The sequence below is a fragment of the Papio anubis genome, chromosome 1, assembly GCF_008728515.1.
Source record: "Papio anubis isolate 15944 chromosome 1, Panubis1.0, whole genome shotgun sequence".
NCBI classification, from domain to species: domain Eukaryota; kingdom Metazoa; phylum Chordata; class Mammalia; order Primates; family Cercopithecidae; genus Papio; species Papio anubis.
The window spans coordinates 10,914,069-10,932,492 of record NC_044976.1 but is presented as its reverse complement, the minus strand read 5'-3'; the positions used below and the strand labels follow the sequence as shown (position 1 = coordinate 10,932,492).

At 51.8% G+C, this 18,424-nt stretch overlaps 1 protein-coding gene across 4 annotated transcripts in view; it reads right to left on the bottom strand.

Moving 5' to 3' along the window:
* The window catches only part of TNFRSF8 (TNF receptor superfamily member 8), an 80,938-nt gene extending 78,166 nt beyond the window's left edge, over positions 1–2,772 (bottom strand). For all 4 annotated transcript variants that reach the window (XM_009195306.4, XM_009195187.4, XM_031664480.1 and 1 more), the window contains exon 1: positions 2,337–2,772. In XM_009195306.4, coding sequence (XP_009193570.3) covers positions 2,337–2,399 — 63 coding nt within the window. In that variant the 5' untranslated portion in view covers positions 2,400–2,772. The remainder of the gene's footprint in view (positions 1–2,336) is intronic.
* Between the last annotated feature and the right edge of the window lie 15,652 nt (positions 2,773–18,424).

The window sequence follows — 18,424 nt, the reverse complement described above, 5'->3', positions numbered from 1 at the left end:
CTTGGCCTGCTAACAGGAGGGTAAATTGTCCAGCCACCCTGGAAGGCAGTTCGGTGGTGTCTTTTAATTTGAATGCATTTTCACCCTGCAACCTCAGTATTCTCTTCTCAGTCTCTTGTCTAGGAAAGAATCACAGACATTTATTTCCAAAAGCATCCATATGGGGCTGTGCCCTGTAATAGCGAACAAAGAAAGAAAGAATAGTGGTGGCAACCTTAGCACCCATCCATCCAGGACATAAATAAACTATGAAACATCCCATTTGGTAAAAGACCACATAGCATTTTAAAAGATAGGCAGAGGATGTGTAAGTTTCAGCATGGAAAGCTCACCAAGATGCCTCATAGACATTATAAAGCCAAATGAAGAACCATATGTACTGTAGGGTATAGTATATGGAAAGCTCTATATATGTCTATAAAAACAATATAAATATAGACATGCATTTATAAAGGTCTGCAAAGGAAACACACCAAATCAATTATGGTGGTTACATCTTTGAAGGGATCAGGATGAGGAGGTTTCAAAAGACTTGGCTTTATCTGTAGCGTTTATCGTTTTGCTTTGAGGATATATTTGCATATTCCTTGTGCAATTAAATATATAGTATTTTTATTTTAAAAAGAGTACGGGAGGCCAGATGTGGTGGCTCATGCCTGTAATCTCAGCACTTTGGGAGGCTGAGACGGGAGGATCACTTGAGGTCAGGAGTTCAAGACCAGCCTGACCAACATGGTAAAACCTCGTCTTTACTAAAAATACAAAAATTAGCCAGGTGTGGTGGCACATGCCTGTAATCCCAGCTACTTGGGAGGCTGAGGCAGGAGAATCACTTGAATCCAGGAGGCAGAGGTTGCAGCAAGCCGAGATGGAGCCATTGCACTCCAGCATGGGCAACAAGAGTGAGACTCCACCTCAAAAAAAAAAAAAAAGGTGGGTATAGGAGTTCAGGCTGCAATGAGTTATGATGGCCCTCCAGCCTGGACAACAGTGAGACCCTGTCTCTAACATAAAAAAGTGGAGGGGGCTTCACTCTACAAAAAGGAAGTACATGAGCTTCAGCCGCCAAACCAGCAAAGCCCCCCAAGCCCCTCTCACATCCCTTCCTTTCCTTTATCTCCCCAAGACCTTGGCACCCCAAACTCTTACCTTCCCCCAGGTGAGGGCTTGCAGAGCTGGGACAGGACGTCTCTAGCTAGGGCTTTTTCCCCCCTGCCCTCTCAGGGGGAAGGGGCAACGCCTCACATTGCCCATGGGAGATGGAAGGGGGCACCTGGCTGTCCCCTTTGCTGCATAGATCCTCCCTCCTGCCTAAAGCCCACTCCGCCACTCTCCTCCCACTGCCTAAGGTTCAGATGACTAGAACTGATCCATAGCATGGATTCCTCTCTTCCTCTAGGCTTAAAGGGGAACTGGGTCCTCCCTCTCCCCAAGGGCGACCCACTGCTGGACCAACAGCCTGCTCCTTCCTTTCCCTCTGTGTCATTCAGCAGACATCCACTCACACCTACTATGGTTCTATGCAGGGGTCCACCAGGGTCCTGGGTCAGCTGAGGGCCTCTCTCTCAGGCAGCCCCTGGGCTCAGTGAAACACACCTGGTTACTTTGAGTTCTCCCCGCAGTGATTAATTTGGCGCTGGCCACTGGTACGTGCTCAGTTTTCCTGAAGCAGTCCTCAAACTCAATTCTGAGGCAACCCACAATAGACTTCAGCCCCACCACTGACCTTCTTCCAGGGGCAAATGCCCACCACGTGCTCCAGCTAATTCAATCCACATTGTTGCTTTGCCGGACGCGGGTTGGGGAAGCTAATCCGGGTGGTCCTGCTCCCTCACCCCACTCTCACGCACAGCCAACTCCCCCTCCCTCTCTTGACCCTCCAGCCAGTGACCAGGTTAGGGAGGGGGCAAACAGGGGACCGCGCACACAGCAGGGTAGAGCGCGGACGACCAACCTCCCATGGCAAAGGGGGGTCCACCTGGCCTGCCCACGACCCCCACGGCCTCACTTGATCTGCCCAGGACCCCGACAGGCCAGCAGGTAGTCGGGACAAAAAGCGCCTCCCGCGTATGGCAGTGCGCTCGGTCCAGTTCATATTGAATGAATGAATCAGTCCCAGCCTTCTGGGGGTGCGGAGCCGCCCCCCTCTAGCCCTTCAGCCAGCCTCCCACCTGTGGGTGCTTGCATATTCCGGTGTCCCTGCTTGTCACCCGCACCCCCTCACCACAGCTGGGCAGGGAACGGAATGAGGAGTGTCCTCCCTTGCGTCCCACGCACCCCACACTGTCCGGGCTCTGGACGGCCGGCGCCTCCCCAGGCGCGCGTCACCCGCTTACCTGTGGGAAGGCTCGGAGCGCCCCCAGGAACAGCAGTCCCAGCGCGGCGAGGAGGGCGCGCATCCCCGGGGCCGGACGGGAGGTGGGCTGGCTGCCCGCGCCCACCTGGGAAGCGGGGGAAGTGCGCGGCGCCCACGTGCGGTCCCGGCGGTTCTCAGCCGCGCGCGTGGACTCAGGCTCCCGCACACTCCCGCCGCGGCCACCTAGTCCGCACCTAACGCACGCTGCGAAGTCACTTCAAAAGTGGTTGCTCCTCCGAGGTTTCAGCCTTAATTCTCCCGTATCAAATTGGTTCCAGGAACACTTAGCGGCAAGCAGCGAAGAAAAAAGGGGCAAACACGTGCAGAGATGACTCAGGAAAAGGCGCACTAGGAGACGCCTCCCTTAGCTGTTTGAATGGCCCGCCCCGGATTTGACCGAACTAGTGGTCCTGGCTCTAGGGAGTGTGCTGCCCGCCGCACCTGGGCGTGGGGGGAGCAGGGGCAGGCAGTTTCTGGCCCTGGAGGTGGGGACTCGCAGGATATTAGGAGGCCCCAAGGGGGTCCCAATGCCCCCACCCCCACTCCCGCCCCAAGAAACAGTGAAACGTGAGTAGTTTCCTGTCCCTGACATGATCAGCCAGGACCTTCTCCCATGCCCTTGTGATTCTTTGGAAGGGACAACTGGCCTAGGGAGGCTGCAGAAAAAGCAACCATCACCCACCCATCCCCATTCATAAGCATTTGCTGTAAAAATGAATCAGTGAGTGGATGATAAATTGCTGGAAGGATGGATGGATGGATGGATGGATGAGCATGTGGAGGGATAAATGGGTAGGTGGATGGATGGGTGGATGGATGGATGGAAGGGTGGATGGATATAAGTGGATGGGTAGATGAGTGGATAAATGGGTGGCTGGATAGATAGAATGGGTGGGTGGATGCGTGGGTAGATGGGTGGGTGGATGGATGGATGGATGAATGGATGGGTAGGTGGGTGGGCAAATGGATGGATGGAGAGGTGAATAAATGGATGGCTGGGTAGATATGTGGGTGGATGGGTGAATGGATGAGTGGATGGGTGGGTGGATGGATGGATGGATGGATGCATAGGTGGATGGATGGATGGGTGAGCAGCAGGTGAGTGGGTAAATGGGTGAGTGGATGGATGGATGGATGGATGCATGCATAGGTGGATGGATGGATGGATGGATGAGCAGCAGGCGAGTGGGTAACTGGGTGGGTGGGTGGGTAGATGGATGGACTGAATGTTGGAGGGACTGAGGGATGGTATAGATCATTTGATTTCCCTGAGCCCTGACCCTTTAGAGTTTTCCTCTTGGAGGAGGTGGCTGGCACTCTTACCTAAAAGAAATGATTCAAGCTCCTCATAATTATGTTCTCATTTGCTGGTGAATGATTTTCCCTTCCAGTGCTTCCCCATCCCCTGGGGTTTCTCTTTGCTCCTTTCATTCCACATTCCATGTGTCTGTGTTGAGCATCTACCAGGTGGGCCACAGGTCAAGGGTTCTTTTGACTGATTTTGTTTGGTTTTCAGATGTGAAAGCCAAGGTTCAGAAATAGGCAGGCAGTCCTAGGTGCTCTAATTAAGGATGGGTCAGTTATTTTCCTTGAGCCCAGAATAGCCTAAGGACACTCTGGCTTCTGTGTCTACCTTGATCTGTCCTGCAAGGTACCAGGCCTCCATCAGGTGAAGGCCCTATAGAGTGGGAGTGCTAACCTCCCACCAGGAACTTCCCAGCAAGGTCTTCACAACTGACCACCCCACGCTCAACCCTCCTGGGGCTGCTGGACTCCACTTGGGAAAACTGCTCCATCATGCCGCTTTCCAAGAGACCCACTTCCAGACTCTCCTCTGGATGTGCCAGGCCCAGTATCTTAGGCTGTTTGAGCTGGGACTACGTTAAACAATGAGGTAAGCAATTATGGAAGTGACCTGCTTGTGATAATGACAGAACCAGACAGGGACAGGAGGAACCCAGGACATCTGCTTCCCATCCCAGTCCAGAGCTTTCTACTGTAGAAGAGCTGGCAGCTGGGTGACATGGCTCATGCCTGTAATCCCAACACTTTGGGAGGCCAAGGTTGGAGGATCACTTGAGCCCAGTTTGAGACCAGCCCAGGCAACATAGCAAGACCCCATCTCTATTTTTCATTTAATTAAAAGAGAGAGAGAGAAGGGCTGGTGTTTTGAATAAATAAATGAACAGCATCAAAATAGCTTGCACAAGGAGAAATACAAATAAAAATAAATTACAAGTTTCATAAGTTTAACCTTTTTAGTAATTGAAGAAATGCAAATTCAAGCAACCTTTGGTACCTTTTAGATATATTCTATCTTTTTTTTTTTTTTTTTTTTTGCTTTATAAAAACAATTTTGGTAAATCCAACCCCAAAGTTGTGGTGAGACCAGAATACTCATTCATACTCTGCTGGTAAATGTTACAACCCTTTTCAGAAAGAAGTATGGCAATTCTTAGCAAAAACCAAAAAAAAAAAAAAAAATGTGTACTACTTGTGAGTGGCTCAGTAATTTCACCTCAGTGAAGAAAAACTAAGGAAATAGGCCGGGCGCGGTGGCTCAAGCCTGTAATCCCAGCACTTTGGTAGGCCGAGATGGGTGGATCACGAGGTCAGGAGATCGAGACCATCCTGGCTAACACGGTGAAACCCCGTCTCTACTAAAAAATACAAAAAACTAGCCGGGCGAGGTGGCAGGCGCCTGTAGTCACAGCTACTCCGGAGGCTCAGGCAGGAGAATGGCGTGAACCGGGCAGGCGGAGCTTGCAGTGAGCTGAGATCCGGCCATTGCACTCCAGCCTGGGCGACAGAGCGAGACTCCATCTCAAAAAAAACAAAAAAACAAAACAAAACAAAACAAAAAACTAAGGAAATAATTTAGCTGGAAAACTAGAAAAAGAAAAAAGAAAATTATACACACAGTAATATTTCCTAATACATTATTTATAAATTTTCAAAATACTCTGAGAGTCACACCAAGAAATGGTTAAGGAAATTGTGGTACATCCATTTAATGGAATATTGCACACCCATTAAAAAGGATAAATCTACAGATGCTGTGGAAACCTGTCTCTCCCTCAAATCCTTCCCTCCATGGATTTCCAAAGAGACCTTTCTAGCACACACATCTCACCAAGACACTCCCCTGTACAGAACCCTTGCAGAAGTATGGTGTGTGTTTTGGCAAAGGACCTGCACCATGTAGAAAATCGTATTATTCATTTAATGATAATAATAACAGCTACCTTTGAGTGCTTATTTTGTGCTAAGAGTTTTCAGGTGTTGTTCCTTGTATCCTCACGAAAACCCCATGAACAAGTTCTTACTTTTATACCCGTTCTGCAGGAAAGGAACCAAGGCACAGAGCATGACTCCCCTGGGTCAGGGTCACCCAAATCCAAGGGTGCCCAAGTCTGCTCACAAGCCTGGCTGGAGCTGACTCCTCCCTTGTGCCTTTTTACTTCTCCTGGACCTATACTCCAGCCACATGTGCAGCCTTCTCACCCCAGTAGCCTTTGCCCATGCTGGCCTCCACCTGGGATGCACACCAACTCCGGATCATCTTCCTAACCCGTTCCAATGCCACCTCCTCCTTGTTGCTTTCCTGGCAGTGTCCCCTGTCCCCCAGCCCTCTTCCCAGTCAAAAAGTGGTTTCTGTCGTTTTTTGTGCCACAATTCTAGAACTGATCTCATCGTGTCATAACCGTAATGACTGGTTCATGTATCCCTCTGCCCCAGGAAACTGTGTACTCCTGAGAACCAGAATTCCCCCAGGGCACCCAGGAAAGTAGCTGACACATGGCTGTAAGTGGAGGAAAGGGCACATCTTGTGGCCAGGGAACCAGCTGGATCCTAGCGGGAGCTGGGCTGGTAGCAGCCAAGGAAAACAGCCATTCGTGGGACTCTTAAGAGCAGGCAGTGGACAGAGGCCCTGGGTGCCCTCAGCAGGTTTCAGGTGGTATGAAAGTGCTTTGAAGAGTGGAAGGGGAAGTCCCTAGGCTCTGTGCAAAGCACAGCAGCAGTCCTTGTTGTGGGGTCACAGGGGCCCTCCAGAGCAAGCTGTGGAAGGAAGCCAAGCCCATGGGGCTACAGGAGACTGGGGAGCGAGCAGCGCTTGCTCACACAGTCTCAGTTCAGCAGGCTTCTTGGAGGAAAGGTGAGGAAGGTGAATGCAGTAGGAAGCCATCCAAGGGGAACCGGGAATCCGTGTCCCCAGAGTGATGCTGAGCAAGACACAGGTCCCAACTTGGTTCAGGAAATTCAGGGACTTCCCCCAATAGCTGGGAACCTAAGTGCCAAATGGCCCCAAAATACCCTTAGCAGATAAAGGGTTATTTCTGGCCCAGGCAGCAGCGGGCAGGTAGGAGGCTGGAAATCAGAGAGGGGAGGCCAGGACCTTTCTTCTTCAATAGGTCCAGGTGCACCTTTTCTTTCTTTTCTTTTTGAGATGGAGTATCACTCTGTTGCCCAGGCTGGAGTGCAGTGGTGCGATCTCGGCTTACTGCAACCTCCGCCTCCCCAGGTTCAAGCGATTCTCGTGCTCAGCTGCCCGAGTAGCTGGGATTACAGGTGTGCATCACTGCGCTTGGCTAATTTTTGTATTTTTAGTAGAGACAGGGTTTCACCATGTTGGCCAGGCTGGGCTTAAACTCCTGACCTCAAGTGATCCACCTGCCTCGGTCTCCCAAAGTGCTGGGATTACAGGCGAGAGCCACCGCACCCAGCCGCAGATGTACCATTTCTGAGCGACTTTCTTGGGAGCCTCGGTAGCAGTAGGACTCTCCATTTGGCTTCTCTGGGTCACCCTTGGCCTCCACCAATCCAAATCGGCAGGACCCACGTCAGGCTCCCTCCAGCTCACATCCCCAGATCTCCCTGCCCTCTTGAGGCACCAACATTAGGGGTTCTCAGCTGCCTGGGTGAACCCCAGCAATGCACACCCACAAGCACAATACCCCAAGACCAAACCTGGTTGGAAACTAAGCAAAGGGGCACTGGCTCTCCAGAACTAGGGTTGCTGTGCCCGTTCTCATGGGCAGGAGGGAAGGCTGTGAGACCCTTGGGGATGCTCTTGGAGATTCTCCACAGTAACACTAACAGTGTCATTCATTGAGCACCTGCTGTGTACCAGGCCCTTAGTCAGACATTTAATCCTGGCATCAAGATTTCAAGTCAGTATTGCTATCCCCACTTTATAAATGAACTGAGGTTCAGAGTAGTTAAGTCACTTGCCTGAGGTTACACAGCACAAGGGTGGCAGGGCTAGGATTTTACTCAAACCCTGTCTGACTCTGAAGCCTCAGCTGCCTTCTCTTCCCTCCCCAGGCTTCTCTCACCCTTGCTTTCCCCAGGGGAAAGTGCACTGATAGTATAAGTCCTGGTCTGGTCATGTGACTTTGGGAAGTCATTTCTCCTCTCTGAATGTATTATTATCTATTGCTGTGTGCCTCAAAACCTAGTGACTGAAAACAATAAACATTATATTGCACTGTTTCTGTGGGTCGGCAATTTGGGAGAGACTTGACAAGGTGATGTTGGCTCAGGGATTGCCATCAAGATGTGGGCCAGGGCTGCAGTCATCTGAAGGCTCGAGTGGGGCTGGAGCTTCCAGGATTAGCCACTCCCATGGCTGTGGGCAGGAGGCTTCAGTCCCAAGGGGCCACTTGAGTGTGCCCACAATATGGCACTGGCTTCTCCAGAGCAAGTGACCCCAAGTGAGCAAGACAGAAGTCACAATGTTTTTTATGAACTAGCTTCAGAAGTCACATTTTGTCATTTCCACAGTATTCTATTGGATACACAGGCTGGCTCTCCCCAGTGTGGGAGCAGACTGCACAAGGGCATGAATACTGGGGCTGGGGAACACTGGGAGCCTCAGTTTCCCCTTCTGCCAGATGTGCGTTGAAGCATGACCAGGCTGCCCTCTGAAGGTTGCAATGTGCCTTGAATAAAACATGGACATAGAAAGCTCTTGGAAATGCAAGGAAGACATGGAAAGGGCTCTGCTTCCCTTTGCCCCCTTCCCACTGCTTACCCAGGCCCCAGATTTCCCATTCCAGAGCACAGCTAAAATGCTCATGGCTGGGGGTTCCCCTTTCCGAGGAACATGCTATCATGACCTTCACTGCTCCAGCCAAGGGGTGACTCATGTAGGACAGGCCCACAGGAGGGAACCTTGGGGGTCTGGGGTCTTTCCTGGCCCCTCAGGTGATGTCAGGTGGGTGACCACTTCCTACACCTCCATGGGCCAGCCTGCTGGTCACACAGTCTGTGGGTTCACTTCCCCCAGCCTTTGGCACCAGATTTGGGCTCAGTCTTAGCTCCAGCTTGATAGGTGTGGAAAGACTAGATGGAAAGTCAGGAGCCCCAATCTGGCCCAGGTTGGCATTTAGTGGCACAACTTTCTCTTGCTGGGCCTCAGTGCCCTCATCTGTAAAATGCGGGGGGCTAGGGTCAATGATCTGCTTAAAAGTCCTTTTGTTGTGACACCCCAGTGGGGAAGAGGGGAGGCCTGGATCCTTCTGGGCCTGGCAGGTCTGTTCCTCTGGCTGCCAGAAGCTGTAGAACCAGACAACCCTGGTCAAATGCTGTCTCTGCCACTTTCTAGCTGTGTAAATTTGGCAAGTTACTCACCCTCTCTAAGCCTCCGTTTCTTCATCTATCATGTAAAAATGATAATATCTACTGCAAAGGGCTGGTGAGGGCGGCCTGGTCATGCTTCAGCGCACATTAAACAGGTTAATGTGACTAACACCATGAGGAGACCACACTCTCTCAGTTGGAGCCTCAAGAGGAGGCCCCCATACCCCAAGTCCCTCCCTTAGCGGCAGCCAGCCTCCCAGCTCAGGCACCTCTCACCTTGGCCTCATGACTCATGAGCTCCTGGGCCTAACAGCTGGGCTTTCCAATTTCCAATATTTCCTTCCATCCCCCAGAGACACACAAAGAAGGAAGCTAAGACCAGAGAGGGAAAGAGACTTGGCCAAGGCCCACAGCCTGGCGGGGATGACCCTGTGGGCTGAGAGTCCCCATCGAGGAGTCCCCGTCTTCCCCAGACCTTCCTGCTCAGCAGGGCCGTTGTAAATGGAGGTGAGTCATTTAGACTCTCAGGAAACCAAGCCCAGTCCAATATTAATCATGGAAACCGAGGCATTGAGTGCAAGAAGGAAACGGAACCAACCGATGGTGGCAGCAGCTTCATCAGAGGTGCAGGTGAGGAGAGCGCACCCATGGCTGCGTCCATGCAGAGAGGTCTAAGAGTAAAAGTCCACGGGAAGCTGCGCACGGTGGTTTACGCCTGTAATCTCAGCACTTTGGGAGGCCAAGGTGGGCACATTGCCTGAGCCCAGGAGTTTGACACCAGCCTGAGCAAGATGGCAAAACCCCATCTCTACTAAAAATGCAAAAATTAACCAAGTGTGGTGGCACATACTGTAATCCCAGCTACTTGGGAGGCTGAGTCAGGATTGCTTGAGCCCTAGAGGTCAAGGCTGCAGTGAGACACGATTGCACCACTGCATTCCAGGCTGGGTGATAGAGCCAGACCCTGTAAAAAAAAAAAAAAAAAAAAAAAAAATCCATGGGAAAACGGATGCTCAGAGAAGAAATTGGCCTAAGCCATCCAGTAAGGTCTAGATTCAAACCCAGGTTTGTGAGTCCAGGGTGAGCCTCTACCCTGGTAGTTGCACTTGCTAAAACTTGCATCCCCAAATCCCGTCGTCCTGAAGGCCAAAGGGCAGCCCACATTTCTTGGTGACCTGGGACCTGCTCTCTGCTCCCCAGAGCCATCTGTTGTAAGGGAGTTTGCTCTAAGGGGATCGGCTTTGTGTTTCCCGTTACCTACCCTCCCTGCCTCCTCCACATGGGCCGAGTCTCTGACGATCAGGCAGGAAGAGCCTCTGAGCCAAGGACCAGCCCTGGAGGATTGGAAGGGGCCACAGGCAACCCCGTCTTCAAATCATGACTTACAACTCAGAATTTTCAAGAAACCAGCACACCTGATCCCATGAAGGCTGAGAACATAGAGACCGGAGGAAGAAATTGATCAAGGCTCCATCCAGGTCTTGAAGCTCCATCACTAGTCATTCCTTTGGGTCAAGGAATCAAAGGTCCCAGTTAAAAAGTAAATCATTCCTGGAGAAACCCCGTGTTAAGTCCCTGGCAGATGTCGCAGGGGCTGGTTTCTCGGAAGAGCCTTGGTGGAGAGCAGGGCCTGGGATTCTGATGGCCCAGTGTGGCGAGAGGGTGTTGAGGAAGCACTTTGATTCAGACCTGAGCTCAGCACCTCGGCTGAGAAGGCCCCAGGTGGGGCACCGGCCACCCCATCACACTCCCTAGTGGTCTCCTTTCTCTTCTGGCGCCACCAAGCTTGTCCCTGCCCCAGGGCCTTTGTGCTCGCTGGTCCCTCCGCCTGAAACCTTGTTCCCCCCGCTCTGCAAAGTGTTGTCCCTCTGAGAAAACTTCTGGGGTGACAGATATAGTGGTCGTCTTGGTTGTGGAGAAGGATGTGTACACATGCCAACACTTACAGAATGGTATACTTTAAATTGGTCAAGATGACTGTGGGTCGATTATACCTCCATGAAGCTATTAACACACACACACATTTTAAAACCGCAGCCCCTGCTCATCTTCAGGTGTGGGCTCAGATGAACCTCCTCAGACAGGCTTTCCCTGACCACCCCAGCTAATGTTACCACTCTCTGCCACATCACCCTGTTCATTAGGGACGTACCACAGTGTGGCATCGTTTATTTGCCCATTGCTAACTTTCCCCGCCAGGACCCGAGCTTGTGGGAGCAAGAATTTGTCTGTCTGGTCCACTGACATGAGCAGGGCGTGGCTTCATGAATCTTTATCGGATGACTTGAATGACCAAGGACTGGGGTCCTAGCAGACATGGTGGACGTCAGACTCACCTTCTGGGGCTGTTCTGGGAGTGTTCCAAGAACACCAAGCAAGGCTGAGAAGGGCAGGCACTGCTCTGAAAGTGAAACCCAGAACACAGCCATGCTGCCGGCCCATCTGCGCCATCATCCATGCTGTGGGTGCCTGCAGAAAGTGCCAGCAGGGACCCTGTTCCTGGCAGCAGCTGCCCATCAGCATATGGAGTTCATTCAGAAAATCCCTCTGGGATCTCCCTGGTCAGTCCCTCCATGTGGCTGGGAGAGAGTCTGCCTCACACCCAGAATCATCCCTCCCTCCAAACAGGAGGCCCAGTCTGGCCTGGGACTCACCAGACACAAAACCCTGGCAACGTGGGGAAACTAAGGCGTGGCCACAACTCAGGCCTCAGTTAGATCTGGAGACTCATGGGGACCCCCCCTGAAGACTGGAACTGTGATCTGGGCTGAGAAAAACCCATCAGTTACCATCCATAACCCCCATCGACTCATGGTGATTTCACTGGGTTCTGGTTTGCATCAGACACTGGCCAGAGTGTGAGAGCTGAGGTGGGGGTCGCCGCATCCAGCAACCGCTCTCCTACCCCAGTTACGCCGACCCTGAGGCCAAAGTCCCTCAGCCAGTCAGTGCAGGGACAGCCCCCCAGGGTCCAGGCTCCCGAGCCCTGACCCGGCCCCTCTGCACACCCCGGCTTGTGTGTATTTGCTGCTTGCAATCATTTTCCTTTTCCAGGCCTGTCACCGGGGAAGCAAAGCCTTGACCCCAAGCTTTCAGACTCTGGCAAGGGAGGCAGGCGGCAGGGGTCCCAAGGGTCTGCTTGGCCGTGACTGCAGAGGCTGATGAAACATCAGGGATTCGGGAGTGGTCAGCGACCTGTTTCAGTGTTGCGCACACACACATACACACACACATGCACACACATCCACGTCCACACACACGCACGCACACACACACGCACTCACATGCACACACACGCACACATATGTGTGAGCACACATTGGGCTCCCAGACTCAGCATCCGTCATCCCAAATGCCCAGCCAGTTTATCTACCCATTACCTGAAAACAATCCTGTTATCTGTCCAAGGAGATAGTGTGGAAATAAATGCTCAGCAAGAAATGGGCTGTGCTGTCTACCCCACATCCACCTCCTAGCGGGGCTGCGTGTTCTGGGGGTCACTCTTGCATTTCAAGTGACTCCAAACCATGTCCCCAATGGGGCAGCCCACCTTGTGTTTCCTTGAGGCCTGAGTCCAGCCACTGGCTGGCATCCAACTCTCATGCTTGGCAGTGGGAACAGCAGCCACTGCCTTGGCTTGGACAGACACTGCACAGGCGCCAGGGTTCTTTCTGAGCCAGGCCTTCTGGCTCTGCAGGGGCCATTGAACTGAGCCAAAGAAAGAACGTGTTGGTGGGGGCCGGGCGTCATGGCGTACACCTGCGGTCCAAGCTACTCAGGAGGCTGAGGCGGGAAGATTGCTTGAGCCCAGGAGTTCAAGGCTGTAGTGAGCCATGATTATGCCACTGCACTCCAGCCTGAATAACAGTCAGCCTGGCCCTGACTCTTAAAAAAAAAAAAAAAAAAACCTGTTGATAGTATCTACGGATATAGGTAGACACTGACCCCTGGGGTCCCTTCCTTGTGTTCCAGGGACCAGCACTTGACCATCCAGGCCTGTGCGGTCTGTCAAGGAGATCTGGTGCCCAGCAAGACCTGGAGCTCTGCCAGGACCACCTCCTGTGAGACTTGCTCTTGCTGCAGTAGCAAGAATGCTTGGATGAAAGGAAGACATCCCTGCTTGTTTCAGAGGCAATGCCATGGATTAACATGCATTTAAACAAACACTTCTACAGGGATATGGGTACCAGGCCCCAGGACAGGTGCTAGGGTTCATCAGTGAACAAGGCTTTTGCCCTCAGAGACATGGGAGCCACTGAGGAGTTTGGAGCAGAGAGGGGCATGGCCTGACTTGGGTTGTCCCGGTCACTCCGGCTGCTGCGTGGGAAATAGATGGCCCAGGAAAAGAGGGGGAGGACGAGAGAGGGGAGAGCAGGCAGGGGCAACTGAAGCATCCAGCGGGGAGGGGGTGGAGGCTGGGGCCAGGAGGGAGCCCTGGGAGAGAGAAGGGGCCAGATTAGGGGTGAACTTTGGGGATGGGATTTACTGAAGGACTGGATGTGGGCGAGAGTGAGGCAGAGGTTTGGCCTAGGAACTGGAAGAGTGACATTGCCTTCAGCTGGGGTGAGGAGGGACTACTGAGGGAGGGCAGGGGCTTTGGGAGCACCTGCCAGCGGCCACCTACCCAGACTGTGGTGGGGTGGATGGACACAGTGGTTAGTGAGGGCTTCCCGGCAGAGGTGACGCTTAAGCTGAGACCTGAAGGAAGAAGCAGGCTGGGGAGAAAGGGGTAAGAACAGCAGAGAGTAGGACTGCTGGGAAGAGCTCGCTGAGGATGGCTGGGGGAACTCTCAGTGGCCCCAGGGGGGCCCAGGGGTTACTGACGGGGAGGGGAGAGAGCTCCAGATGAGGCCAGAGGCGGCAGGACCAGTTCAGGCTGCTTACTCAGCACCAAGAGGGAGGGAGGCTTGGCCATGAGCAGTCCAATCAGACTGAGAAATGGAGACCGGTAATAAATAGCCACAGATGAGTCATCTCAAGCCCCAATTCTGAGCCTGCCTCGCTGCTCTCCTCGGCCTGCAGCCTTCCTGGGAGGGGCCCCTGATTTCAGAATGACCAGGTCAGGCAGAGCTCAGCTCCCAGGGCCCCTGTGCTGGGAGCTCAACCCTACAAGGCCCCAGGTGGCAAGGCAGCTTTACCTCGTGGCAGCTGCTCCCATCGCCTTCCTCAGGACCCAGGTCAAAATAAACAGCACACAGAAAACTTGTTTTATGTGATCATTGCTTCAAACTTGTTTTTTTTAAACCTAGTACTAATTAGTCAGGTGTGTAGGACTAACACAGTGCTCACCTGTGGTCCTAGCTGCCTGGGAGGCTGAGGCGGGAGAATTGCTTGAACCCAGGAAATCGAGGCTGCAGTGAGCTAGGATTGCACCACTGTACTCCAGGCTGGGTGACAGAGTGAGACTCTGGTATTTTTTTTTAAATAAATAAATAAATAAGCCGTACTAATAAAATGTAATTAGAGGTATCCAGATGTTGGGGAAGAAAAGCATTTGGTAAAGTCAGAGAAAGCTGGGTTCAAATCCCACCTCTTACTGCAGCCACAGCTGAGCAACTTGGAGCCAGCTGGTTAACCTCCCTGGGCCTTGCCTTTCTTATCCATCAAATAGAAATAACAATGGCAGCGACTTCACAGGGTTATGCAAAGATCAGAGATGCTAAATGCTTGGCGCAGTACTGAGCACACAGGGATACCCAGCTATAATACCACGAAGACAGGGATCTATTCTAAATTTGTGGCCATCTAGTCAGGGCCTGGCCACAGGACAAATGAGGCCACCATTTTCCCTCCAGGCCCCCAGGTCTCCTGGGCCTCAGATGCCGGAGCACAAAGCCTCACTGTATTTGCCCCCTGGAGGCTCTGGACTTGAGAAGGCAAGCTCCCTGAGGGCAGGGAATTTTGTCTAGTTTCTCAATGTTTTATTACCAGGGCTTGGCATAATAAATATTTATTGAGTTAATAAATATAGCAGGCTGGAGGCAGTGGCTCATGCCTGTAATCCCAGCACTTTGGGAGGCCAAGGTAGGCGGATCACTTAAGGTCAGGAGTTCGAGACCAGCCTGGCCAACATGGTGAAACCCCGTCTCTACTAAAAATGCAAAAAAAAAAAAAAAAAAATTAGCTAGGAGTGGTGGTGGGCGCCTCTGATCCCAGCTAATGGGGAGGCTGAGGCAGGAGAATCGCTTGAACCCAGGAGGCAGAGGTTGCAGTGAGCTGAGATCGCACCACTGCAGAGCAAGACTCTATCTCAAAAAAAGAAAAGAAAAAAAAAGAATATAGCCATCCCAAATTAAAAATAATAATAGGCCGGGCATGGTGGCTCACGCCTGTAATGCTAGTATTTTGGGAGGCCGAGGCAGGCGGATCACTTAAGGTCAGGTGTTTGAGACCAGCCTGGCCAACATGGTGAAATCCCGTCTCTACTAAAAATACAAAAAAATTAGCTGGGCGTGGTCGTGGGCACCTGTAATCCCAGCTAATCGGAAGGCTGAACCAGGAGAATTGCTTGAACCTGGGAGGCGGAGGTTGCAGTGAGCCAAGATTGTGCCACTGCACTCCGGCCTGGGCAATAGAGAGAGGCTCAGTCTCAAAATAATAATAATAATAATTTTTCAAGCAATTAGTTGGGCTTGCCACATTCTCATAGATTCAGATGCTAAGGAGACAATGAGCCCAGCTAGGTTTAAAGGGTTACTAATGGCCAGGCACAGTGGCTCATGCCTATAATCCCAACAATTTGGGAGGCCAAGGTGGGCGGGTCCCTTACGCCCAGAAGTTGCCCATCCTGGGCAACAAAGTGAGACTCCTCATCTCTACAAAAAAAAAAAAAAAAAATTAGCCAGGTGTGGTGGCATACTCCTATAGTCCCAGCTACTCGGGGGACTGAGGTGGGAGGATGGCTTGAGCCCAGGAGGTCGAGGCTGTAGTGTGCCATGATCACACCACTGCCCTCCAGCCTAGGTGACACAGCAAGACCCTGTCTAGAAAAAAATAAAATAAGGGTCTACTACCTACCTACAGCCCAGCACGTAGCATGAGCACTGAATTTGCATTGGTTGCCCTTGCCCTTAAAGTCCCTTCAAGTAGGGTGAGGAGCCAGCCCAGGTGGATGCTGAGCACACACCGTAGGAGACCCCCAATCTCATTAGGGGCTGGCAAACCTATTCAACCTCTGTCCTGAGAAGACATTGTCTTTATTGCCTTGGAATAGCCATCTCCTTAAGGGACAGAACGGAGTCCTTACCGTCCTGGAAAGTAAATACATCTGCTCTCTGGACCGGTGGGAGATGCTGCCTCCAGCTTCCAAGACTGTTTGCTATGCAAACAATAATCACTGCTACCATTGATCAGCAGTTCCTAGGTGCCTACCGGCCACTGCAATAGCAGCCCCTGTATGAGTCCACTAGGGCTGAGTGTAACAGAACAACACACACTGGAGGGCTTAAGCAACAGAAATTCATTTCCTTTGTGTTTTTTTTTTTTTTTTTTTTTTTTTTTAAGACAAAGTCTTGCTCTTGTCACCCAGGCCGGAGTGCAATGGCACAATCTCTGCTCACTGCAGCTTCCACCTCCGGGGTTCAAGCAGTTCTCCTGCCTCAGCCTCCCGAGTAGCTGGGATTACAGGCGTGTGCTAATTAGCCACACCCGGCTAATTTTTGTATTTTTAGTAGAGACAGGGTTTCACTATGTTGCCAGGCTGGTCTCAAACTCCTGACCTCAGGTGATCCACCCGCCTCGGCCTCCCAGTGTTGGGATTACAGGAGCATGCCACCGCAGTCAGCCCAGAAATTTATTTATTTATTTATTTGTTTATTATTATTATTTTTTGAGACAAGTCTCGCTCTTGTTGCCTAGGCTGGAGTGCAATGGCACAGTCTCAGCTCACTGCAACTTCCATCTCCCGGGTTCAAGTGATTCTCCTGCCTCAGCCTCCTGAGTAGCTAGGATTATAGGCACCCGCCACCACACCCAGCTAATTTTTGTATTTTTAGTAGAGACGTGGGTTTCACCCCGTTGGTCAGGCTGGTCTCGAACTCCTGACCTCAGGCGATCCACCCGCCTTGGCTTCCCAAAGTGCTGGGATTACAGGCGTGAGCCACCACGCCCGGCCCAGAAATGTCTTATCATTCTCAACGCTGTGAATCTGAGAGCAAGCTGTCAGCAGGTTGCTTTTTCCTGCTGTCAAGGAGAGGTCTCTCTCCTTGACTTGAGGATGTCACCTTCTTGCTATGTCCTCGAGGCGCCTTTTCTCTGGGTGTGTGAGTCCCTGGTGTCCTTTCCTCTTCTTAGGAGTGTGACAATCCCATTAGCCGAGAGCCTCACCCTTAGGACCTCGCTTAACCTTAATTACCTTTTTAAAGGCCCTGTCTTGGCCAGGCATGGTGGCTCACGCCTGTAATCCCAGCACTTTGGGAGGCCGAGGCGGGCGGATCACAAGGTCAGGAGTTTGAGACCCCCCTGGCCAACATGGTGAAACCTCATCTCTACTAAAAATACAAATATTAGTCGGGCTTGGTGGCACGTGCCTGTAATCTCAGCTTCTCGGGAGGCTGAGGCAGGAGAATTACTTGAACCCGGGAGGCAAGACTCCGTCAAAAAAAAAAAAAAAAAAAAAAAGGCCCTGTCTCATTGGGGGTTAGGGCTTTAACCTATGAATTTGGGGGGCATGAATTTGTTAGGGAGGAGCGGACACAGTTCAGTCCATAACAGCTCTTCTCCACATGAGTTCATTTATTTCCCATATCCACAAGGAGGCTTACTTAGAAAGAGATGAAGTTGAGTTGCGAGGTGACTTGTCCAAAGTCACATGGAAAAAAGAAAAAAGCACCACGTCCTACTGTTTCAGCAGAATAACCGTGTCCTCTGTTCCTGGGCTCAACTCCAGAGAACTTGGAAGGAAGAGGGGAGTCATGGATTTGGATCTGAAAGGTTCCTAAGCAGGAAGAATCTGCTTCATCCTGGGAATTGTTCTAAGACTTTTTTTTTTCCTTTTTCTTTTTTCTCTTTCGAGACGGCTTCTGGCTCTGTGGCCCAGGCTGGAGTGCAGTGACATGATCTCAGCTCACTGCAGCCTCAACTTCCCTGGCTCAGGTGATCCTTGCACCTCAGCCTCCTGAGTAACTGAAACAGCAGGCACGCACCACCACGCCCGGCTAATTTTTGTATTTTCTGTAGAGATGGGGGTCTCCCTATGTTGCCCAGGCAGGCTGGTCTCCATCTCCTGGGCTCAAGTGATCTGCCCACCTCAGCCTCCCAAATGGCTGGGCTTACAGGTACCACACCTGGCAATGCTCTAAGACTTTTCAAACCTCAGGACCTACCTGACAATCTGCATACCTCTGGGTCACCCTCTTTTCCACAGGAGGGGACAGAGCACCTTGCTGAGTGACTCTGCCGACAATGGTGAAGCTAGACTTGAACTCAGTCTGAAAGACTTCACACAGCTGCAGGCAGTGGGTGTAAATGCCAGCTTGGAGACCCCCA